This window comes from Chiloscyllium plagiosum, unplaced genomic scaffold, assembly GCF_037043375.1.
Source record: "Chiloscyllium plagiosum isolate Xiang-an unplaced genomic scaffold, Cpla_swu_hap1 HiC_scaffold_7, whole genome shotgun sequence".
Lineage (NCBI taxonomy): Eukaryota > Metazoa > Chordata > Chondrichthyes > Orectolobiformes > Hemiscylliidae > Chiloscyllium > Chiloscyllium plagiosum.
Window position 1 is genome coordinate 53371024 of NW_028270145.1, and position 25280 is coordinate 53396303.

General features: G+C 42.3%; 1 protein-coding gene across 4 annotated transcripts in view; it reads right to left on the reverse strand.

Annotated features, from left to right (window-relative positions):
* Nucleotides 1-23841, reverse strand: part of LOC122551557 (rap guanine nucleotide exchange factor 4) — a 293650-nt gene extending 269809 nt beyond the window's left edge. For 3 of the 4 annotated variants that reach the window (XM_087989018.1, XM_043693619.2, XM_043693618.2), the window contains exon 1: nucleotides 23570-23841. Coding sequence is in view for 2 of the 4 variants with exons in the window: in XM_043693619.2 (XP_043549554.2) it covers nucleotides 23570-23652 (83 nt within the window). In the remaining 2 variants the exon portion in view is untranslated. The remainder of the gene's footprint in view (nucleotides 1-23569) is intronic. The other variant, XM_087989022.1, reaches the window with a different exon arrangement.
* Nucleotides 23842-25280: the final 1439 nt, after the last annotated feature.

Below are 25280 nucleotides of genomic sequence, written 5' to 3' on the forward strand. Positions count from 1 at the left end.
AGACCCAGCCATGGGAGACACCTGAATGCACCTTTCTTTCCAATTTGTATTTAATTCCAAATACTCATGATGGTGATTTGTCCTAGAGTGTGCAGCCAGGGCAGGTAAACAGCACATGGGTCACTGTTAGAAAACCAGGAGTCTCTTATTTTAAATGGTGTTTAGGTGATGTTTCTCTCTTATAGGGTTATGAGTCTTTGGAACTCTGTCCCTGAAAAGGCAGTAGAAACATAGATCTTGAATATTTTTAAGGCAGAAGTAGATGGATTCTTATTAAGCAAGGGGTTAAAAGTGTATCAAGGTAGATGGGAATGTGAGTTTGAGGTAACAGTCAGATCAGACATGATCCTATGCAATGATGAAGCAAGTTTGATGGGCTGAATGGCCTATTTGTGGTCTTGATTCATGTGTTTGTACATAGCTGGACAGCAGGCAGCTGGAGGGTTAGAAAAATAAAGTGCTGGGGATCTAATTATCTCTGCAGCCCCACAGTTGAATCCAGGATGGTATGTTTTTGCCTTAATGCCAGGGTCATGGATGTCACTGAGCAGCCGCAGGACATTTTGAGGAGGGGAAGATGAACAGACAGAAACTGCTGCATATTGGCACCAGTGACAAAGATAGAATGAGGGACAAAATCCTGGAGCTAGCAAGAGGGTAAAATCTTGCAACCAGAGTTTAGGGAGCTAAAAATGAAGGACCTGTAAGGTTGATTACTGTCAATGTCATATTCTGGTGAGTACAGGTTTGGAGTGGGAATGTAAATGAATGTGTGGCTATAGGCACACGATGAGGGAAGGTTTTACATTCCTGGAGGCATTGTAAATGGTGTGGCAGTGGGTGAGGCCTGTTCAAACCAGATACTTTGTAAAACAGTGAGGCTGGGACCATTGTTATCATGAATAGGTTTGCTATTATTGTGGCAGAGTTTAAATAAACATGGCAGAAAATGGAAATCTGAGCAAAGAATCAAAAGGGAGAAAAGCACATCTGGAAATGGAAAGTGGAAACTTAATGAACAAGAAGTGAAGCAAGATGCAAAAAAGACTAGGAATTAGGCAATAAAAGGGGTTGGCAGTACTGAACAGTATATGTTTCAATGCAAGTAGTCTGCTATATACAGCAGATGAACTGATGCATTGGTCAACAATTATAAATACCATAGAGAATATTAGAGAGACCAGAGTTGAGAGGAAAGAGTTAGAAGATCAGGAAAATGTAGCAATGAGGAAAGACTGGATAGAATTGTCTCTTTTGCAGCAGAGGGGGCAAAGAGATTTAATTGAAGTTGATATCAATATGTAGTGTCTCGACAAAGGTGATAGGAGGGACACTGCAGCAGTGTCTATTGAAGAAGTAGACCCTTCTTGCCTACCTTAAATCAAATCATGGTCGATCTGGATGTGGTATCAATGTCAAATCCAAAACCCTTAATGCCCTGGTCTGTCAAAAATCCATCTAACTCGGATGCTAAAAATCCTGAGAAAAAGAATTTTCCTAAACTATATCTTAAAAGGGAGATATTTATTCCCAACATTATCTCAGACTTATTCCTTGAATGGCAGAACTGATGAAAGAAGAGAGATTGGATGGGTTAGGACTATGTTAGGGTGGCACGGTGGTTAGCACTGCTGCGTCACAGCGCCAGAGACCCGGGTTCAATTCCCGCCTCAGGCGACTCTCTGTGTGAAATTTGCACATTGTCTGCGTGGGTTTCCTCTGGATGCTCCAGTTTCCTCCCACAATCCAAAAATGTGCAAGTTAGGTGAATTGGCCATGCTAAATTGCCTGTAGTGTTAGGTGTAGGGGAATGGGTCTGGGTGGGTTGAGCTTCGGCAGGTCCGTGTGGACTTGTTGGGCCAAAGGGCCTGTTTCCACACTGTAAGTAATCTAAAAAAAATCTATATTCACTGGAATTTAAACGAATGACAGGGTGAATCTTATAGAAATCTATAAAATTCTAACAGGAGGAGACAGGATAAGTGCAGCAAGGATGTTCCCAAAGACTGTGGAATCCAGAACCGGGGACACAGTTGAAGGATACAGGGTAAACCATTTAGGAGTGAACTGAGAACATTTTCACCCAGGGAGTGATGAACCGGTGGAATGCCACAGAAAGCAGATAAGGCCAAGACAGTGAATGTTTTCAAGAAGGAGTTATTTACTGTTTTTAGGACTACAGAGATCAAAAGGTATGGGGAGAAAGCAGGATCACAGTACTGAGTTGGGTGATCAGCCATGATCATATTGAACGATGGAGCAGGTTTGAATAGCCAAACAGCTTACTCCTGCTCCTATTACCCATGTTCCTATATACCCCAGCCTCCTAAACAAGTATCTATCCTCAATACCTAGTCCTTCAGGATCTTATATAGTTCACCTCTCATTCTCCTACACTCCCACGATATCGCCACAACCTTTGTTCAGATTTAAAACATTAATCTTAGACCCACACTTTGCCCATTCAAGTCAGATGTGAAATCAATCATTTTATAATTACTGTCACGTTGACGCTCCTTTACCATGAGGTTATTGATTAATCCAGTCTCATTGCTCACTCCCACATCGAGAGTAGAAATGGAGAAATAACAGTACTCTACTTTTACAGAATCACTTACATTTGTATAGCACTTGGTTGTTTCAATATGACGATGTCCCAGTCATAGAATTCTAGAATTATATAACATGGGAAGAGATCATTTGGTTCATTTTGTCTGTCAGACCTAAATCCCATTTTGCAAGTCTTGAGGTTGGCTACAGTACATACTGTTCTAAGGAATTATCATAAATACACTCAATGAACTAATTTTCCAGGCTACCTTTACCAGTCTGATTCACCCAATATATATGTAAAATCATCCATAATTATTGAGGCATATTTCCTGTACACCTCATTTATCTCTTCCTGTTTATGTAGTTCTACTGTTAAGGAGCCTATAAACAACTCCCAAAACTGACCTCATACTTTTCCTACTTCTTATCCCTAACAAAACTGATTCCACATCTCACTTTTTGAGCTAAGATCATCTTTAACTACTGTACTAATGACACCTTTAATTAAAAGAGCTAATGTCCACCTTTCCCTATCTTTCTAATCTCCTTTTACACTTCTTTGAAAGGTCAATGTTCAGAGCCATAGATATAAAGCAATTGGCAGACAACTGGAGAAAAATTGAGAAGAATGTATTTTCACTCAGGGTTGGTGGTAGTCTGGACTTCACTGTCTGGAAGGGTGAAAGGTGAAATGCTCATTGCACTTAAAGAACATTTGCAGGTTCGCTCAATATGCGACAATTTAGATGAGCTGAAAAATGAGATTTAGGCCTCACAAACAAAATGAGCCAAATGATCTCTTCCCATGCTATATATTTCTAGAATTCTATGATTGGGATATCCTAATTTTGAAACAGCCAAGTGCTATATAAATGTAAGTGATTCTGTAAAAGTAAATTACTGCTAATTCTCCATTTCTGACCTTTCCCATCTATAAATAGTGTCTCCCAAGATGCTTTTCATGGACTTCAGTCCACTCTAAACTGACATTATTGCTAGAAACCTTCATTAACACAGGTTCACAATGTACACCACACATCAAAGAGGAAAGGATGTAAAGTTTCCAGGTTAATTTTTAAAAATCTTTTGATGCTTGGCTATCAAGATGGGATGCAATCTGATGTGATTTAAACCACTTTGATGCCGCAGGAGATCAAATAAGTCTTTTAACTTGAAATGACTGTTTAGTAATACCAGTGCAATAATAAGCTATAAGCAATAATCAAAAGCTGCAATATGGAGAAAAGGGAAGTGATGGAAATATGACAAAAGAACATCTGTCATCTATGAGTCACAACTTACTCCTACTTAGCATTCTAGTAGATCCAGATTGAAACAACAAACCCCAAACCCAAGTTATTTATTTCCACCTTTATAACAGCACCATGTTCTGCTTCTACCTCAGTTCCTGCTCCTGCTCCATCATTCCTGATGAAGGTTTATGCTCGAAACGTCAATTCTCCTGCTCCTCGGATGCTGCCTGACCTGCTGTGTTTTTCCAGCACCACATTCTCTACACTGAAATGCAGTCCACACTTTCTCCTGCTCCTTTTAACCATGCTTTCATTACCTCGAAATGTGATTTGTGAAACATCCATCACTCTGGCCTCCTATCAAGAAACTTGTTCAAAATGCAGCTTTCCCAAAAATATGTTTTATTTGTTCATCATGCTGACCTACACTGGCAACCTATACCCTAAATTACCGGATTAGAAGAATCTTCAATGTTATCGTTAAGTTCTTGAATCATTGTGTCCTAACAAGTCTCTGGAACACCGTCCAGCTTTATATCTTCTTAATTCCGTTTTTTGTGTATCCCCTCTTAATCCCATCTTCAGACCCCTTGGGCCCTCTGTATGGAACTCCTTTCCTAATCCCTATGCCAAAACAATTTTATATCTTCTTTTAAATATCTTAAAAACGTAAATTCAAATAAACTTTTGGTCACTGCCTTAATTGCTTTTTCCAAGTCTTGAAATGTGTTCCTTTGACTTTTTCCTTTCATACAGTCCCTTGTGTTGATTAATGGCACATCAGAAGAGTGCATAAAATGCTGTTGTTGTTGCTGTTAAAAATAATTGAATACTTTCTATTGAAGGAAGTAAACAGAATCGTTACAACAATCATTGTTTATTAGTTACTTCAGGACCTAGCTGGTCAGATCTACATGTGACTCCAGACCTTCAGCAATGTGAGTGACTCTTCATTGCTCTCTAAGCAATTAGCATGGGCAATAAATATTTGCCTAGCCACTGATGCCCACGTCCTGTGATCAAATGAAAATAAAACTATGTACATCAGGAACCAGGTTTTATTATTTGCGTATCATTTAACATGTCAGACCTTTATCAATAAATGCATTAAAGCCTGTTATAAAAACACATGGTTGTGAATCATGAGCGAGTTACTATCATTGGACTAACAACCCTTTGTGCAAGGGTAAATATGGGGAAATCTGCTACCAAACACTAAGTCACCTATTATATACCTTGAGTTTTTCCAAAGAACTCTTTCTAATGAAACTGTGATTTTCTGGAGGAGGGAAGGGAGAAAACTGAAAGACTGGTAAAATGCTTTGGAAGCATCTGTTACATTTAAGTCATCAGCTTCAAAGTGTTAAACTTTTTTTTCTGAGCTGTACATTTAGAAACACTTAGCAACTTATCATACTAGGAAGCAAGTAATTCAGGACTGCCTCTCTGTAAGGTGTATCTCAGCAATGACCTGGAAAGGATAGGTCAAGGCAACACTTAAATATTAAAGACATGCTCCAGTCCACAGAGAACATGTGAGAAACATTAAAGATCACAGCACTGACCACCTGCACAAGCATGCATTACTTACTGTAGTAAACAGTACACGGCCCATGGGGAATCACTAACTAATCTCCTTATGGAGCTCACAACTCTTGGGAACTGGCAATGGCCTGCTAAGCTAGAACTCATCACCTGAGCCCTTTATAAAGTAGACCCTCGGGCCCTCTTGTGGTACAGCAGTAATATCCCTATTCCTGGACTGCAAGGCCTGGGTTCAAGACCCACCTGTTACAGACGTGTGTAATAACAGCTGTAAACAGGTTAATTAGGAAAATATAATAAAGCAGACCCAGGGATAGGTCTGCAGAACTGTCTGTCCTGGGCTGGGACCATCCTATGTTTGGCAAGAGTAATAGCTTTATTTTGGTGTTTAAGAGTAAATCTTGTTCTTTTCCAATCAGGCTTCAGTACACCTACTAAAGAATGCCAAGAACAAGATGAAACAAAGCAGCACGGTGGATCAGTGGTTAGCATTGCTGCCTCATAGGGTCAGAGACCCAGGTTTGATTCCACTCTCAGCTGACAGTCTGTGTGGAGTTTGCACATTCTTCCTGTGTCTGCATGCGTTTCCTCCGGGTGCTCTGGCTTCCTTCCACTGTCCAAAGATGTGCAAGTTAGTGAATTGGCCGTGCTAAGTTGCCCATAGTGCCCAGGGATGTGCAGGCATGCCCAGGGATGCACCATGAAATGTAGGGGTTATAGGGATATGGCAGGAGTCTGGGTCAAGGTGGGATGGTCTTCAGAGGGTCAGTATGAACTCGATGGGCCGAATGGCATACTTTCACACTGTCGGGATTCTTTGATTAAACTCAATGTTAACCACTACAGGTTCACTTGTCAACACTACTCTGAAAAGTTTGTCTTAAATTAACAAAACTAAATGAGGTGCAACCGTTTCTCTTCAGTCTAGTATTCATATTTGCATATTTTTGCATTACATTGATGACTAGAAAGTTCTCTTATTATTTTTGATATCACCTACTCAGTTATTAGACGGATGTGTGCTATGTATTAGTAATTGATGTCAATGCAGTAATGGCAAAGACTTCCTTTCTGCTGCTGCTGACCTGCAAATATACTGTCACGGTACATTCTCTTGTGTAAAGTAGCAGAAGTTAGTACAGACTCCAATAACTCACAAGCCAAATGCAGAAGTCATACTTACCAACAACATGAGCACAGAATCAGTGTAGTTTTGAAAAGAAGTCACAAAGATCATTCATTGATGTTTAATTAACCTAAATCTCAAAAGCCAAAATCATGTAGGAAAGTAAATAAAACATACAGGTCGTTCTGCGAAAACACATGTTTCGTCAGCGCAAATTATCGAAAACGCAATTGACGAATTGTGGATGTTGTTTGGGTAACTCAAACTTTCTACTGAATGAACACAGCGATTTTCTATTAGCCATCTTCTACAGCGGGATTTTCTATAGCAGTTTTCCAAAGCACAAGTTTCTGTAGTGCCAGGCTGCAAAAGAACACAACTGTCGTGCTATAGTGGAATGACCTGTATGAATCTTGTGCATCTCCTAGTCACTCTGTACAGTCAGCATCAAACAATCATTAGGGCATATGAGATATACTTTGAATCAGAAAATATATGCTTTCATTCCACTCTTAAAATTATTATGATTTGAGTTGAAAAATTTCCTTTCCTTTCCTCTGGGGGAGGGGGAGCAGCCCCAAGTTGTGGTCCACATAGGCACTAACGACATAGGTAGGAAAAGGGAGGGGGATTTAAGGCAGAAATTCAGGGAGCTAGGGTGGAAGCTTAGAACTAGAACAGACAGAGTTGTTATCTCTGGTTTGTAACACGTGCCACATGCTAGCGAGGCAAGGAATGGGGAGAGAGAGCAACTACTACAGGGATGGTGCAGGAGGGAGGGTTTCAGATATCTAGATAATTGGACTCATTCTGGGGTAGGTGAGACCTCTACAAACAGGATGGTCTACACCTGAACCAGAGGGGTACTAATATCCTGGAGGGAAATTTGATAATGCTCTTCAGGAGGGTTTAAACTAACTCAGCAGGGGGATGGGACCTTAAATTGTAGTTCCATTGTCCAGGAAGTTGAGAGTAGTGAGGTCAGAAATATGTTTCAAGATTGCAAGAGTGCGCCGTAAAGCAGGAAGGTAGTTAGAAGTGTGTCTACTTCAATGCCAGGAGCATCCGGAATAAGGTAGGTGAATTTGTAGCATGAATTGATACCTGGGACTTTGATGTTGTGGCCATTTTGGAGATATGGGTGGAGCAGGGACAGGAATGGTTGTTGCAGGTTCAGGGATTTAAATGTTTCAGTAAGAACAGAAAAGATGTTAAAAGAGGAGGAGGTGTGGCATTGTTAGTCAAGGATAGTATTATGGTGGCAGAAAGGACAATTGAGGACTCTTACTGAGATAATATGAGCTGAGGTTAGAAACAGGAAAGGAGAGGTCAGCTGCTCTGAGTTTTCTATAGGCCTCCAAATAGTTCTGAAGATGTAGAGGAAAGGATAGCAAAGATGATTCTGCATAGGAGTGAGAGTAACAGGGTAGTTGTTATGGGGGACTTTAACTATCCAAATATTTACAAGAATGTTGCCAGGGTTGGAGGATTTGAGCTACAGGGAGAGGCTGAACAGGCTGGGGCTATTTTCCCTGAAGCGTCGGAGGCTGAGAAGTGACCTTATAGAGGTTTACAAAATCATGAGGGGAATGGATAGGATAAATAGATAAGATTGGGTTGGGATATCTGGTCGGCATGGACGGGTTGGACCGAAGGGTCTGTTTCCATGCTGTATATTTCTATGACTCTATGACTCTAAGGTTGAGAGGTGATTTAATTGAGACATATAAGATGATCAGAGGGTTAGACAGAGGGGATAGTGAGAGCCTTTGTCCTCAGATGGTGATGGCGAGCATAAGGGGACATAGCTTTAAACTGAGGGGTGATAGATACAGGACAGATGTCAGAGGTAGTTTATTTACTCGGAGAGTAGTAGGGGCATGCAACGCCCTGTCTGCAACAGCAGTAGACTCGCCAACTTCAGGGGCATTTAAATGGTCATTGGATAAACATGGGTGAAAATGAAATAGTGTAGGATAGATAGGCTTCAGATTGATTCAACAAGTCGGCACAACATTGAGGGTCGAAGGACCTATACTACGTTGTTATGTTGTATATTCAAGGGACGTATGTGACAGCCAAAATGTGATAGAATAGGATTTTATCCCAGTAATCTGCAAAGTGTCACTAAGTATTGTATGCAAATCAAATTAATCCCTTTTTGGGAGTACATCAGAGAACATTCATTCTTTGGGGAAGGGCACATGTTCTGTAGCCTTCATTTTCCAAACGTTTCCTATGCTCACAATGATGAAAGCTCCTAGAGTTTGTTAAAAATCAATGGATTCACTAAGGAACCAGCTACCCTTCCCTACTTGGTTGACTTTTATTACTGCCAAGACAATGAAGAATTACCATTATCTCTCAAATTGTAATAACAAAAATTGTATATACCTATACACAAACTCAAGTTGAATGGCATTGGCTTTTGCACTTAGAATTGCAGTACAATGCTCATAAAAATCAATCTACATTGTTAAACATGAATTTGGATTCTGCTTCTTATAAAAATCACAGACAGCTTCAAGTTTAAGAAGACCTACAACTATGAATAACTCAGGTTAATCAGCTTGAGTCACGCTGCTGGTTCACTTATTTTGATATTTTATAGAACAGTATTTTGTACAAGTTCTGTAGCGATTGAAACAAGGATAGCCGGGTGGATCTCACAGAATATGAGTTAGTTGACGAGAGCTGTTAATCTGGTCCAATCAGACGGATAAAAAGAGGATTGTCAGACATTTTGACAGTCCAAGAGCTGGCATGTGAGGGAGCTGGACCAGTGTCAAGGACTTTCCATAAGTAAATAAAGAGCAACTTGGTGATGGGATACCAGCCTCTCTCAAGTTATTTCAGTGGTGATGAGAGTAAAGCACATTCTTTAAGAAACTTGCTCGCAACAGTTGTCTTTGAGTTGGGGCAAGCATTTCTGGCATCATGCCATTATTTGGGAAACTTAAATCATTCAACCCAGCCATTGAAGAGCCAAGACCACTTACATGTTGACCAGGAAACAATTTCACAATTCTGTAAGGCTACCCAGTGTCATGTACAGAAAGCTGGAAAGCGAAGGAATTATCAAACCAATACAGCATGTGGAATGGGCAGCACCAGTGGTACCGATTATGAAGCCCAAAAGGTCCGTTCGCCTTTGTGGGCATTCTGAACAAACTTTTTGCAACTGGATAAATACCTAATTCCTTGCAGAGAGGGCTTATACACAAAGCTAGCAGGTGTGCTGTCCTTCTCCAAGCTGGACATGAGGCATTTGTACTTGCAAATTGCAGTTAGATGAGGATTCCCTGAAACATTGATGTTCCTGCTCCTCCAGATGCTATCTGACCTGCTGTGCTTCTCTGGCTTCTCAGCTATTGACTCTAGCCTCCAGTATCTGCAATCCTTACTGTCTCCACCTTCATGGATGTAGAGTTGTAATAACAATGGATCACAAACCTCTATTAGGTCTGCTTAAAGAAGTCAAGGCAGTGCTGCCCAGAGCTTCAGGCCAAATTCAGCACATATAATTACACATTGGAACACCCTCCTGGAGGCCAAGTAGCAAATGCAGACACTTTGAGCCACCTCCCACTGGCGGATATACCACCACTGGAAGTGTCCGTAATAGTTTTAAATGTTCTAGTCATAGCTGACAATAGCAGAATTTGGACACAGAACAATCCTGTCCTGGCAAAACTGAAACAGCTGCTAGCGATGGGGGAAACTACAGGTCCATCACAACCACAACTGAAACCACTTTGGACCCAGAGAGACCAGATCTCCATAGATCATATTGTAATGGAGAGCAAGAATGATTGGTCCAAGCAAAGTTTGCTGCCAAATACTGGCTGAACTCCACCGGGGTCATCCAGAGGTTTCCAAAATGAAAATGTTGTTGAGAAGTTATGCCTGATGGCCAGGACTGGATGCGCACATAGCTGTGTTGGTGGGGCAGTGCCCAGAGTATCAAAAGTTCCCATCATCAGCTCCCCCACATTCATGGGAATGAATGGGTGTACCCTGAATTTACTTACAAGTTGCCTATTGAGCACCTTTCAAGGAGTCAATGTTCTTAGTAATTGTAGACAACCACTCAAAGTAGTTGGATATGAATAATTCATTAGTCAAACACCGGAACAATGACAGAAAAATGGCACGCATCTTTTGCAATACACAAATTTATAGACTCAGAGTCATGGATTTACAGCATGGAAACAGACCCTTTGATCTAACGCTCCATGTTGACGAAATATCCTAAATTAATCTCGTCTCATTTGCCAGCATTGGACCTATATATCCCTAAGGTAAAAACAATGACTGCAGATGCTGGAAACCAGATTCTGGATTCGTGGTGCTGGAAGAGCACAGCAGTTCAGGCAGCATCCAAGGAGCAGCGAAATCGATGTTTCGGGCAAAAGCCCTTCAGCAGGAATAAAGGCGGTAAGCCTAAAGCGTGGAGAGATAAGCTAGAGGAGGGTGGGGGTGTGGAGAAAGTAGCATAGAGTACAATAGGTGAGTGGGGGAGGGGATGAAGGTGATAAGTCAAGGAGGAGAGGGTGGAGTGGATAGGTGGAAAAGGAGATAGGCAGGTAGGACAAGTCCGGACAAGTCATGGGGACAGTGCTGAGCTGGAAGTTTGGAACTAGGGTAAGGTGGGGGAAGGGGAAATGAGGAAATTGTTGAAGTCCACATTGATGCCCTGGGGTTGAAGTGTTCTGAAGCGGAAGATGAGGCGTTCTTCCTCCAGGCGTCTGGTGGTGAGTGAGCAGCGGTGAAGGAGGCCCAGGACCTCCATGTCCTCGGCAGAGTGGGAGGGGGAGTTGAAATGTTGGGCCGCGGGGCAGTGTGGTTGATTGGTGCGGGTGTCCCGGAGATGTTCCCTAAAGTGCTCTGCTAGTAGGCGCCCAGTCTCCCCAATGTAGAGGAGACCGCATCGGGAGCAATGGATACAATAAGTGATATTAGTGGATGTGCAGGTAAAACTTTGATGGATGTGGAAGGCTCCTTTAGGGCCTTGGATAGAGGTGAGGGAGGAGGTATGGGCGCAGGTTTTACAGTTCCTGCGGTGCAGGGGAAGGTGCCAGGATGGGAGGGTGGGTTGTAGGGGCGCGTGGACCTGACCACTATATCTCTCTAAAACTTGCCTATTCATATACTCATCCAGATGGCTTTTAAATGTTGCAATTGTATCAGCCTCCACCAACTCCCAGAAATGTTGGTCACAGATAATAAGCTATTGTTTACCAGCAGAGAATCTGAGCATTTCCTAAAGTCAAATAGGATTCAACATATAAAGACAGTTCCATACCATCTGTCATCCAACGGTCTGACAGAAACAGCAGCTCAAACTTTGAAGACAAGTTTGAAGAAACAGCCTACAGCTTCGCTAGATACCAAATTGTCCCGGTTCCTATTTGATTGTAGTACCACCCCTCATGCAACTACAGGATAGCTCCAACAAGATGCCACACCAGGTTAAATCTGATCTTCCCAGACCGAGAGGAGAGGGTGAAACAGCATCAGGAGGGCCAGTGCCAGATGCCAGACTGCGCTGAGCAAGAGACAGTTTACTACAGAGGACAAAGGTTGGTGTAGAAACTACAGAAATGGACCTACATGAGAAAGAGGTTTGGTCAATGAACAAAGGATATATAAAGTTCAGGTAGGGAGTGATAGTTTTGAACAAGCACTTGGACCATATGAAAGCCACAAACTTGCAAACAGTGTGAGAGCAAAACATGTCCTGCTCTTCGGAACAGTCAGAAAGGCTGTCAGAACCCCTGGGGTCTCCTTCTCCATCAAGCATTGAAGAGACCTCAGATTCTGAGATGGACACAGTGGATGCTGCCACATTGATGTCTTTGCCACTGGAAGAAGGGAATGAATTTCCCCAAGACCCCAGGCACAAGAGGTGAATTCCTGAACATTACACGCTGTGTGCATCCAATGTAGAGTCAGAGGAACCTGACCTGGTACTAAAACACCCAGGAGGAGCTACAAAATAAAAACAGCCTATGTTCTCTGACTCAGAGGGGAAGGAATAAAGTGGTTGTAATGTGATCAGCCAGGTGGTCCACATAGGATATGGGTTCCCTGATTCAGGCTCTTAATCTGATCCAATCAGGGAGCTCTCGCTGACAGATATAAACTGGAGTGTGTCCAACTCTATTTTGATTTAGTCCCTCCCCTCCCCTTCACTGTTTTGATCACACAGCACTGCCCTTTGATGTGAAGGGCAGTGTTTGTCACTGGCCACCCGGGTGTTTTCCTATCTTCCTAGTGGTGGAATTTGAATAAAGATTTGTGCACTTTGTGTCTTCCACTGTGTCTCCCACCTCCACACACACACCATGGGTGCTGGGGAAAAAATAAGCACTACCGCAGTTAGGCGGTAGCGTGGAGTTAAATTATAGAAAAAAGAAGAAAAAAAAAAGAAAAAATAAACTGGAGTGTGTCCAACTCTATTTTGATTTAGTCCCTCCCCTCCCCTTCACTGTTTTGATCACACAGCACTGCCCTTTGATGTGAAGAGCAGTGTTTGTCACTGGCCACCCGGGTGTTTTCCTATCTTCCTGGAGGTGGAATTTGAATAAAGATTCGTGCACTTTGTGTCTTCCACTGTGTCTCACACCTGCACACACACACACACCATGGGTGCTGGGGAAAAAATAAGCACTACCGCACTTAGGTGGTAGTGTGGGGGTTAAAAAAAAAGAAAAAAGAAAAAAAACAGGAGTTTTAGAAAAAAAAAGAAGAAAAAAATAAACTGGAGTGTGCTGTTCAGGGAGAGGTGGACACCGCCAGGAGTGGAGTGTATTATTTCCCCCTCCAACTCTATTTTGATTTAATCCCTGCCCTCCCCTTCACTGTTCGATCACACAGCATTGCCCTTTGATGTGAAGGGCAGTGCTTGTCACTGGCCACTCGTGTGTTTCTTTTCTTCCCGGTGATGGGAATTTGAATAAAGATTTGTACACCTTGTGTCTCTCACTGTGTCTCACACCTGCACATACACAACATGGGTGCTGGGGAAAAAATAAGCACTACCACAGTTAGGTGGTAGTGTGGGGAAAGAAAAAAAAGTAAAAAAAAACAGGAGTGTCAGACATCTTATTAAAAAATAAATAAACAGGAGTGTCAGAGGTTCTGTTCACTCTGAGATCTGGCTCTGAGGGAGCTGGACCAGTGTGCGACTTGGGTGTTTCCTTTCTTCCTGGTGGTGGAAACTGAATAAAGGTTTGTGCACCTTGTGTCTTTCACTGTGTCTCACACCTGCACACATACAACATGGGTGCAGGAGAAAAAATAAACACTACCGCAGTTAGGTGGTAGTGTGGAGAATTTTTTTTTTAAATAAACAGGAGTGTCACCTTCTTCACTCGAGAAAAAAAAGAAAAAAGAAAAAAAAAGAAAAAAAACTGGAGTGTCAGACACCCTGTTCACTCTGAATGCTAGCTCTGAGGGAGTTGGATCAGTGTCAAGGACATCCGCCATGGAAATAAAGAGTGACTTCATGACAGAATACCAGCCTCTGTAGAGTTAATTCAAGGTCTTCCATGACTGCAACAGATTGTTAAGATTTTTTTAATGTGAATGGAACTGCATTTAAGACTTACATCTGAACAACCTTTCCATAAATCATTAAAAGTTATTGATTTGTAAAATGTGCTAACATCTAAATTTAATATCTGGCTCTTAGCTTCTGGAGAGATAACCAAGGCTTATATCAATGCTTGATATAATATTGCAGTATGTTGTAACTGAAGGAAAAATAAATAACTTGCATTTACATAAGATCTTTCAAGACCTTAAGATGTCCCACCAAGCTTTATAAGCAATTAAACAATTTGGAAATGTAGTTATAGCTGTGAATATCTTATGGCACAGTGAGTATCATCCGTAGATCCTCCCAGCACATGACAAAGGCAGCCATTTAGGGAAGGACAGTTGCCTTTTCAGCCATGTCATAGAAAGAAATTGCAGCCCGTACCATCATTGTTCATAACTCCAGGATGCAACAAACAGGGCAAAGTGTATGTTCCAGCTCTTTAAAGAATTGATTGGAACAGATGACTGGATAGCTGGTGTGGAGCAGATTATTGCCAACTTCACATTCCAGCTGAGCCTCCTTGCCCTGTCCACGCTACAGTTCACGGTACTGTGGATTAGAATCGCCTTTGGGCAGAGAACTGAAGCTCCTGTTGAAATATAAGAAACACAGCAACCTTTCCAAATAGGAATGTAATGACAAGCAAATCATCCTTTATGGTGATCTTGGTTCAGGGATAAATATTATTTGGACACGGGAGAATTCCTCTGCTCCTCTTTGAAATCTTGCTGTGGAATCTTTTACATCCATTTCAGAAGATATAAAGGATTTTGCGTTAATGTTTTATCCAAGAAATGATACCTCAGTCCATGGAACATTCCCTCAGTACTGCAATGCAGTGTTAGCCTAAATCATGTCCTGATGCCCACTGAAGGGGACTTGGAGCCACACACAGCAGTGAGAGCATTACCACTGTGCTATATAGTACTCCATGGTCAGCAATGGAAACAGGCATTACTAAAGCACAATATGGTGAAAGACAGAGGATTTAGATTAGATTAGATTACTTACAGTGTGGAAACAGGCCCTTCGGCCCAACAAGTCCACACCGACCCGCCGAAGCGCAACCCACCCATTACCCTACATTTACCCCTTTTACCTAACACTACGGGCAATTTAGCATGGCCAATTCACCTGACCTGCACATTTTTTTTTTTGGACTGTGGGAGGAAACCGGAGCACCCGGAGGAAACCCACGCAGACACGGGGAGAATGTGCAAACTCCACACAGTCAGTCGCCTGAGTCGGGAATTGAACCCAGGTCTCCGGCGCTGTGAGGCAGCAGTGCTAACCACTGTGCCACCGTGCCGCCCACATTTCATGGTATTTCATAGTTAATTGTAGCTAAACCTATTGGGCATTCTCTCTCTATCTCATGCATGCACAGCTTTTCTTTTGTTTAAATACCTTGTAGAAGTACAAATAAAGTTAACCAAACATGTTGTCGTGAGCCATTAGTAAAGATCCAGTAAGTAGAATTTAAACATATTTTACATTATGCTGTTTCTAACTAAAAAGCTACAACTGCAATTCATGTGCATAGCTTCTTATCAAGTCCTCAGAATATTGCAAAGTGCTTCGTGATAAATAATTTACTTTTTCAATCCTTTTTAATGAAGTTGGTCAGAGAGAAAATTTCACCACGACATCATGAAAATTCCCTGCTCTTCTTTTCTTAGGGCCACGGAATATGCTATATCATCAAAACTGGTTTTGCATCTGATCTAAAAGGAAATATTCCCCAATACGGCAGCATTCCCTCAGCACTACATTCAAGTATCCATCTAGCTCCTCCACTCCTACGGTGGGATTTGAAACAACTAGCTCTAAACCTGGAGATAAAGGCCAAAGCTACCCCACCCCCACTCAGGAAAACCCGGTGTGCATACTTTGACAGATCACGAGCTACACACCTGTCCAAATGTGAACTCACAAGCTCTTTATGGCTTTTCACAGCGCCCAGGTTTACAATGCAGTTTGCAAGCCAAGTTCGAGTGTATGAGGAGTGAGTGTGAAAAGTCAAAACAATGGGAATCTGACCTCAGTAGGGACAGGTGTGTGTTTTGCACACTCGGTCCAACACTCAAACAGGCCTGAGGGAAATGACACCAGGTCAGAAATGTTGGGGGAAATCAGATTTCCTCCAAAAAACCGAGTATGGCCACACGCATAGTGAAGCACCTACACAAAAATCCATCCCAAAGATATGGCTCAACTGAGGGAAATTGACACTTGAAAGGCTTAAAAAGTTTACAATATCTACAAAAAGTAAATTATGAGAGCAAATAAGATCAATCACTGGGAGCTGATAGAGTCATAGTGACGTACAGCACAAAAACAGACCCTTTGGTCTAACTTGTTCATGCCGACTGGATATCCCAACTAAATCCAGTCCCATTTGCCAGCATTTGGCCCATGTCCTTCCTATTGATGTCTTTTAAATGATGTAATTGTACCAGCCTCCACCACTTCCTCTGGCAGCTTATTCCATACACACACCACTCTCCGCATGGAAAAGTTGCCCGAGGTCCCCTTTAAATCTTTCCCCTCTTCACTTAAACCTATGCCCTCTAATTCTTAAATCTTCCACCCTAGGGAAAAGATCTTTCAATTTTCCCTATCCATGCCCCTCATGATTTTATAAACCTTTATAAGGTCACCCTTCAGCCTCCAATGCTCCAGAGAAAATAGGCCCCAGCCTATCATACAACTCATCATCCTCTGCCATATCTGCCAAACGGAACCCACCAACAGAGATGTATTTCCCTCCCCACCCCTATCTGCATTCTGTAAAGACCATTCCCTCTGTGACCCTCGTCAGGTCCACGCCTCTCACCAATCCACCCTCACTTCCCGGCATCTTCCCCTGCCATTGCAGGAATTGCAAAACGTGTGCCCACACCTCCCCCCTCACCTCCATCCATGGCCCTAAAGGAGCCTTCCACATCCATCAGAGTTTTACCTGCACTTCCACACGTCATTTACTGTATCCATTGCTCCCATTGCAGTCTTCTCTACACTGGGGAGACAGGACTCCTACTTGTAGAAAGTTTCAGCGAACATCTCAGGGACACACACACAAAGCAACCCCACTGCCCCGTGGCCAAACACTTTAACTCTCCCTCCCACTCCACCAAGGACATGCAAGTATTGGGCCTCCTCTAACCCCAAACCCCAACTACCCGACACCTGGAGGAGGAACACCTCATTTTCCACCTTGAGGCCCTCCAAACACACGGGATTAAGGTGGATTCACCAGTTTCTTTATTTTCTCTCTCCCCACCTTATCCCAGATCTAACCTTCTAACTTGGCACCGCCCTCATGACCTGTCCTACCTGTCCATCTTCCTTCCCACCCATCCACTCTACCCTCCTCTCCAACCTATCACCATTACCCCCACCTTCATCTACCTATCACACTCTCAGTTAGCTGCCCTCCAGCCCCACCAACCTCTCATTTATCTCTCTACCCCCTTGGCTCTTGAGTCTCATTCCTGATGAATGGCTTATGCCCGAAACATTGATTCTTCTGCTCCTCGGATGCTGCCTGACCTGCTGTGCTTTTCCAGCACCAGACACTCGACTCTGATCTCCAGCATCTGCTGTCCTCACTTTCTCTTAGTTCACAATAAATGGCAAGACACTCAGAAGCTCAGAGGAACAGAGTGCATGTGGTGCGTATCCACAGATCTCTGAAAGTGGCAGGACAGGTTAATAGGATAGTAAGGGTGAACTACAGAGGCCATAATACAGTGGTGAGAAATGGCTGAGGAGGACTCTGGGAGATATGACAGCAGCACATAAAGAAGGAGGCAAGCTCTCATTGGAGCGGCCATTTTGGAGTGGGGTTGTGTGGTCAAAGTGCAGGCTTTAGTAAGCATTAGGTTTCACTGTGGATCGATTGGAGCAGCCAGTGGACTCACTGAGGAGCATACAGGAGGCAAAAGTTTTATAGATAGGAGTTTCAAGGAGGTGGCCACACATGGCACAGTGGTTAGCACTGCTGCCTCACAGCGCCAGAGACCCAGGTTCAATTCCCGCCTCGGGCAACTGTCTGTGTGAAGTTTGCACATTCTCCCCGTGTCTGCGTGGGTTTCCTCTGGGTGCTCCGGTTTCCTCTCACAGTCAGGTTAGGTGAATTGGCCATGCTAAATTGCCCGTAGTGTTAGGTGAAGGGGTAAATGTAGGGGTGTGGGTCTGGGTGTGTTGCTCTTCGGAGGGTCGGTGTGAACTTGTTGGGCCGAAGGACCTGTTTGCACACTGTAAGTAATCTAATCTAATCTAATCACTAAAGTTTCAGCCAAGTAGATGGGTGGTCACCAGGAGGGGCAGGCAGGCGGTGCAGGAGTCCCCTATGGCTATTCCCTTCTCAACCAAGTAAACCATTTTAGATACTGTTGGGGAAGCTGGCCTCTCAGTGGAAAACAACAGTAGAAGCCAGATCAATGGCACCATGACTGGTACTATTTTACAGCAGGGAGGGTAAAGCGTAAGTGAGCAGTAATGATAGGGGACTGTATAGTCAGGGCCACAAATAGGCATTTACGTGATCAAGATTAAAACTTCAAAATATTTGTTGCCTCCCTAGTGCCAAACTCAAGGATGGCTCTGAGCAGCCTCAAGACATTCTGAAAGGAGAGGGTGAGCAGCCAGAGGTCATGGTCCATATTGGTACTAACAGCACAGGTAGAAAGAGAAGTGAGGTCCTGAAAGGGAAGTTAGGGAGTTAGGTAGAAAATGGAAAAGCGGGATTCCGAGCTCCAGTTACAATCTCGGGATTATAACATGTGCTAGAAATAGCAAGGTAATAGGTGGCTGAAGAGCTGGTGTAGGAGGGAAAACTTCAGATATCTAGATTATTCTAGGGACCTGTACAAGAAAGACAGATGCACCTAAACTGGACAGCTTTGCTAGTGCCACAGCTTCCTCAGTCAGAAAAGGAACTATTCACCATTACTGTAATTTAAACGCTCCACTTTGGATTCATTAAGGAGAAGGTTGAGTCAAGTACGTCTATTAGGAAGAAAAGGCAGGGCCAGATTAATGAACACGGCAGGATTGATGGTCTAAAGTATCTTTATTTTAATACAAGGAGTATAACAGATAAGACAGATAAACTTAGGGCCTGGATTAATACATGGGACTATGATATTGTAGCCTTTATCGAAAGGTGGTTGCAAGAAGGGCAGGATGAGGCAGGAACTGGAAATATTAGATTGGGGTCAGCTGTTTCAGAGTAAATTTACATCTCACATGTGGGAGTGTTTTAAAGGTTAGATCATTAAAGTTCAGGGCCAGCATGTTCCTGTGAGGATGAAAGATAAGAATGGCAAGATTTAGGAACCCTGGCTGACGAGAGAAATTGAATCAATGATAATAAGGAAACATATGTGAGGTTTAGGAAACTGAAATCAAGCAAGTTCTTGAGGAATATAAAGGAAACAGGAAAGAACTTTAACAAGGGATTAGGAGGGCTATAGGAGGCCATGAAATGTTCTCGGCAAGTAGGATTACGGAGGATCCCAAGGTATTTTATTCATATATTAGGAGAAAGAGGGTAACTAGGTAAAGGATAGCTCCACTCAAGGACAAAGGAGGTAATTTAGTTGTGGAGCCAGAGGAAGTGGGTACAGTATAGAGTATCGGTATTCACCAAGAAGAAGAACATGGATGATGGTAAGATTAGAGAGAAGTATCTTGATGCTCTAGAGCATGGGGTGGCTCAGTGGTTAGCACTGCTGCTTCACAGTGCCAGGGACCTGGGTTTGAATCCACCCTTGGGCAACTGGCTGTGTAGAGTTTTCACATTCTCTCCATGTCTGAATGAGTTTCCTGCAGGTGCACCAGTTTCCTCCAAAAGTCCAAAGACGTGCAGGTTAGGTGGATTGGCCATGCTAAATTGCCCATAGTGTCCAGGGATGTGTAGAATAGGTGGATTAACCATGGGAAATGCAAGGTAACAGAGATGGGGTGGGTTTCAGTGGAATGCTCTTCAGTGGGTTGCTGTGGACTCAATGGCCAGAATGGATTGCTTTATTCACTTCGGGATTCTACAATCCTACATCAGTGTTGAGAAGGAGGGGATGTTGGATGTCTTGAAAAACATTAGGGTAGATAAGTCCCCAGTGCCTGACTTGATTGATCCTACAATATTAAGAGAGGAGATTGCTGAAGCCTTGCCAGAAATCTATGTATCCTCTTTGGCCAATGTTCCATTGTTAAAGAAGAGCAACAGGGGCAATCCAAGGGGAAATTAATGGCTGGTGAGCTTTACATCAGTGGTTGGGAAAATTATTGGAGAAAATATTTAGGGATGGGATTTATGTGCATTAGGAAAACAATGTACTTCTTAGGGATAGTCAGCATGACACTGTGTGGGTGAGATCATGTCTCAATAACTTGATTGGGTTTTTTGAGGAAGTAACAAAGATGATTGATGAAGGGCAGTGGATCTTGTCTACATAGGCTTTACTAAAGCATTTGACAAGGTCCCTCATGGTAGGCTGGTTCAAAAGATTAAGTGACATGGGATCCATAGTGAGTTGGTAAACCTGATACAAAATTGGCTTGGCTATAGAAAACAGAGGGTAGTTTGGAGGGGTATTTTTCTGACTGGAGGTCTGTAGCCAATGGTGTCCATAAGGATCAGTGCTGGGAGCTCTGTTGTTTGTAATATATATAAATTGTTTGGATGAAAGTGTTGGTGGCCTGATTAGTAAGTTTGCATATGACACAAAAATTGGTGGAGTTATGGATAATGAGTAAGGCTGTCAAAGGATATAGAAGGATATGGATCAGTTGGAAAGCTGGGCAAAGGAATAGCAGAAGACAAGTGTGAGGTGACACATTTTAGGAGATCAAATGCAAGTAGAAAATATATAGTTAATGGCAGGACCCTTAACAGCATTGCCTTACAGAGGGATCTTGGGTGCAAGTCCATAGCTTCCTGAAAATGGCAACACATGTGGATAAGGTGGTAAAGAAGGTGGACAGTATGCTTGCCTTCATCAGTCTGGGCTATTGAATATAAAAGTTGACAAATCATGTTGCAGCCATATATAACTTTAGTTAGGCCACATTTGGTGTACAGTTCTGATTGCCACAATATAGGAAGGATATGGAAACTTTGGAGAAGATACAGAAAAGGTTTACCCAGAATTTTGCTGAATTGGAGAGTATCAGCTATAAAGAGAGTTTGGACAAACTTGGATTGTTTTTGCTAGAGCAACAAAGGCTGAGAGGTGGCCTGATAGAAGCACATAAAATTGAGGGACACGGATAGAGTGGATAGTCAGTCTTATTCCCATGGTGGAAGTATCAAATACTGGGGGTATAGGTTTAAGGTGAGAGGGGGACAGTTTAAAGGAGCTGTACAAAGTAATTTTTTTTTACACAGAGTGTGATATATGCATGGAGCATGCTGCCAAGTGCACTGATAAAACATTGCTATCATATCTGGTTCTAAGTGGTATTTAGACAGACACATGAACAGGCAGGGAATAGAGAGATATAGACTATGTGCAGACAGATAGGATTCATTTAGAATGGCATACAGGGTTGGCACAGACATGGTGGGCCAAAGGGCCTGTTCCTGTGTTGAACTGTTCTATGTTCTATATTAAGGCAGCATATGAGATGTTTGCCTTTATCAGTCATGGCATAGACTATAAGAGCAGGGATATTACATTGGAGCTGTGCAAAACTTTGATGAGGTCACAGCTGGAATACAATATGAATTGTGGTCACCACACTATAGGAAGGATGTAATTGTACTGAAAGGGGTACAAAGGTGATTCATCAGGATGTTGCCTGGGATGGAGCACTTGAGCTGTGAAGTGAAGCTGGATAAGTTTGGGCTGATTTCTATGAAGCAGAGTAGGTTGAGGGGGGACCTGATAAAAGTCTATACAATTATGATAGGCATGGACAAAAGTGAATTGAAAGCAACTGATCCTCTTAGTCAAAGTGTCAGAGACAAGGGGTATCGTTTTAAAGTGAAAGGTAGGAGGTTTAGAGGGGAAAAACATTTTTACCCAGAGAGTGGTTGGAAACTGAAATGCACTGCCTGGGAGAGTAGTTGTGATAGGAAACCTCATAAACTCTAAAAAGTACTTGGATGAGCACTTTAAGTATCATAACATTCGTATGGGACTTGTACAGGAAAGTGTGACTAGGATGGGTTGTGCTGTAGCATATTTTTAGCGTTACAGACTTAATGGACTGAAAGCCCTTTCCTCCTGTATAATTCTGATTCTATAAGCCTGAAGTGAATTTTAATGTTTCTTGTAATAATTCATGAATTTTTACATAATTTGCTTTCACTGCTGTTACTTTCTTGTCAGATACGTTTTTTTAGATCATCTGTATCATATAATCCCTCCTGTACATAACTCACAGGGTAAACTATCATCTAATATTTGAGTTTATATTACTGCCTTGGAATTAGTTGTTCAAACTCTATTTTAACTTAACGTGTAATTTAACATTCAATTTTAGTCAATCCCCAGTATACCACTGAATGGCATACACACTGTCAAAGTGTAAGTTTCCCGTGTTTGATTATTGGGGTCTACTGCCCTATGGATATCAACATAAATATTGAAAAATGTTTGTGTACATTTTAAAATCAAAACCATTTTAAAAGGAACCAATTAACAATCATCACAATTTCTGCACGTGCATCAGGAGCACGCTTCAGCCATCAACTATTTCATTTTACTGGAGCTAGTTTTAAAGGGTCCTGTGTAACCTTATGAATAAAACATTGATTTAGATTTCAAGAGTGTATTCCAAAGCTTTACTGCCGGCAGAAATGGTTAGTTGCCCAAGTATAAATCACATAACGTTATTCATTTCTAATCTATAAATTATCACATCGCTTTGATGTACACGGGAGGCCTACATTCCCACGTTATCTTGCCGTTCTTCCAATTGAGGCTGGTAGAAATGGACACCAAACTTACATCACCTTATCCCCACTGAAACACGAGGTTCAGAAATATACATCTTTCACATAAAATATTAAAAATCAAAGTTTGTAATAATTGTCTGCAAAAAAATACCGGTGTCGCGTTTTAAGGTGGATATTTACATGGATCTACAATACTTGTGGGATTTAAATATACAAAATAACACCATTCTCCTATCGCGGTGCTTACTTGTGCATTCAAATAAGCAGCTAACCAGGTCTGATGTAGGAATAAGGAAAATTGTCTGTACTGCATGATATATGTATTATACATATGTAATCGATATTATTCAGAGGTCGAAAGAAAACATCTTAACCGCGTAACCATCTTCCAACCTGCCTGCCTGCTATTGTGGACTATTCTAAAATCATTAAACGTCTTTGTTATCATCACATCCCCTTGATTTCATTTTCTGCAGAACCGAAAGAAACCCGAGTCGAGCTATTGCTAAGAAATCTTGATCGCATTATTTTTACTTCCTGTCCTATGTTGAAGGTTCCCAGATGACATTCGCTACCTTTTATCCAGGCAAGAGATCCATTCTGATGATGCTGAGGATTGGGACGAGCTATGAGCAGCGACCATGGCCAGGGAGATCATGGGCTCAGCAGCTGTACAGACTTCTTGCAAACAAGAGGACGATCGAGTCAGGAGGAGCTGGCTGCTGGGAAAATCATCTCCTCACATTTAAAGCCCCACAGCTGGGAGCAAAAACAACTCCTTTTGACGTCAGAGTGCAGAAGCTAGAGAGAAGCGCTTTGTGCCTCAGCAAAGGGAAAGTGCAGCGTGTAGTCGAGGGGCCACAGCAGCTGTCTGCACCCATGAGAGCGGACACAAGCAACTGCGGAGAGCTGACAGCAGGGGGGGTGAGAGATACCACTGCACTGCTGACTGAACACCAGCTTCTCTGTGCAACAAGTGCAAACATTCAACATCTATCAGTGAACCTGCGGCTGCAGCCAGGGTTGGCTACTCCACATGTAACATCCCGCACTTTACCGTCTGTTGGGAAAATGTTTGTCTGAATTGCCGGTAGGACTCGGTAAACACATGCAACATTGTGCTGGTGGTAAAATTGAGGATGATTACACTCAATTTACAAAGCACCAGCGCTGCAAATATCCGGATTACAATGCTGATTGTATTTTAACTTGATCCTTTATATAACTATAACGCTTTCCATTTGAGGTGAGTTAGATACTTTGCGATAGAGACCGAAGCCTTCACAATTCACAGCAAACTGAACATTTCAAAATGTTGATGATGAAGGGCTTTTGCCCGAAACGTCGATTTTCCTGCTCCTCGGATGCTACTGTCCTGTGCTTTTCCAGCACCACTGTAATCTTGATTCTGATCTGCAGTATTCACTTTCTCGTTAATGAACATTTCAAAAGCCAATGCATCATTTTCTTTGATAGGGGACTTACTGTATGTATCATTAATTTGCCACGATTGTTTAGAGTACTTGGACAAATCTTTTGCCTGAGAGCTTTCTTTTTTGGCTGAATTGATTGAGTCAGGGTGAAGGTTATTAATGATAGGGACCTGAATTGAACACTTTACTATTCATTACACTCACTGTGCTAACAATGTGTTTTACCCAACTTTAGAAGAGCAATAAAGCAAGTGTCTTTGCTTAAAAGGTCAATTCACTTGCCTGACTTGTTCAGTGTTTGTAGAATTCACCATATTCTATTTCAGGTTCAGCAGCTGCAGTGTTTTTGTGTGTTACATTTTGTAGAACAGCACTGCATCAGTGTAAAATGTGACTATACCACACCACAACACTTCATCAATCTTACAGGAATTCATCTTGACCTGGACACATAAACAAACAATGCTGATTCTATGGGTAAAAACAATGACTGTAGATGCTGGAAACCAGATTTTGGATTAGTGGTGCTGAAAGAGCACAGCAGGTCAGACAGCATCCGAGGAGCAGCAAAATCGACATTTCGGGCAAAAGCCCTTTATCAGGAATAAAGGCTAATCCAAGTGCTGATTCTATACAGTGTGCAAAAGGACAATGGACAACGGAATTAGCACTGAAATGATTACTTCAATATTTCTATTCATAAAGATTGACTATGTACATACCAACTTAAGATTGCACATGCTCTTCAGTTCAAAATGGAAAACACAAAATTAATAAGGCCCAGAGCACCGTTACAATTCTCCAGAGTACCTGCTCATTTAGCCCCATTTGAATGTCCTTAACCACACTATAT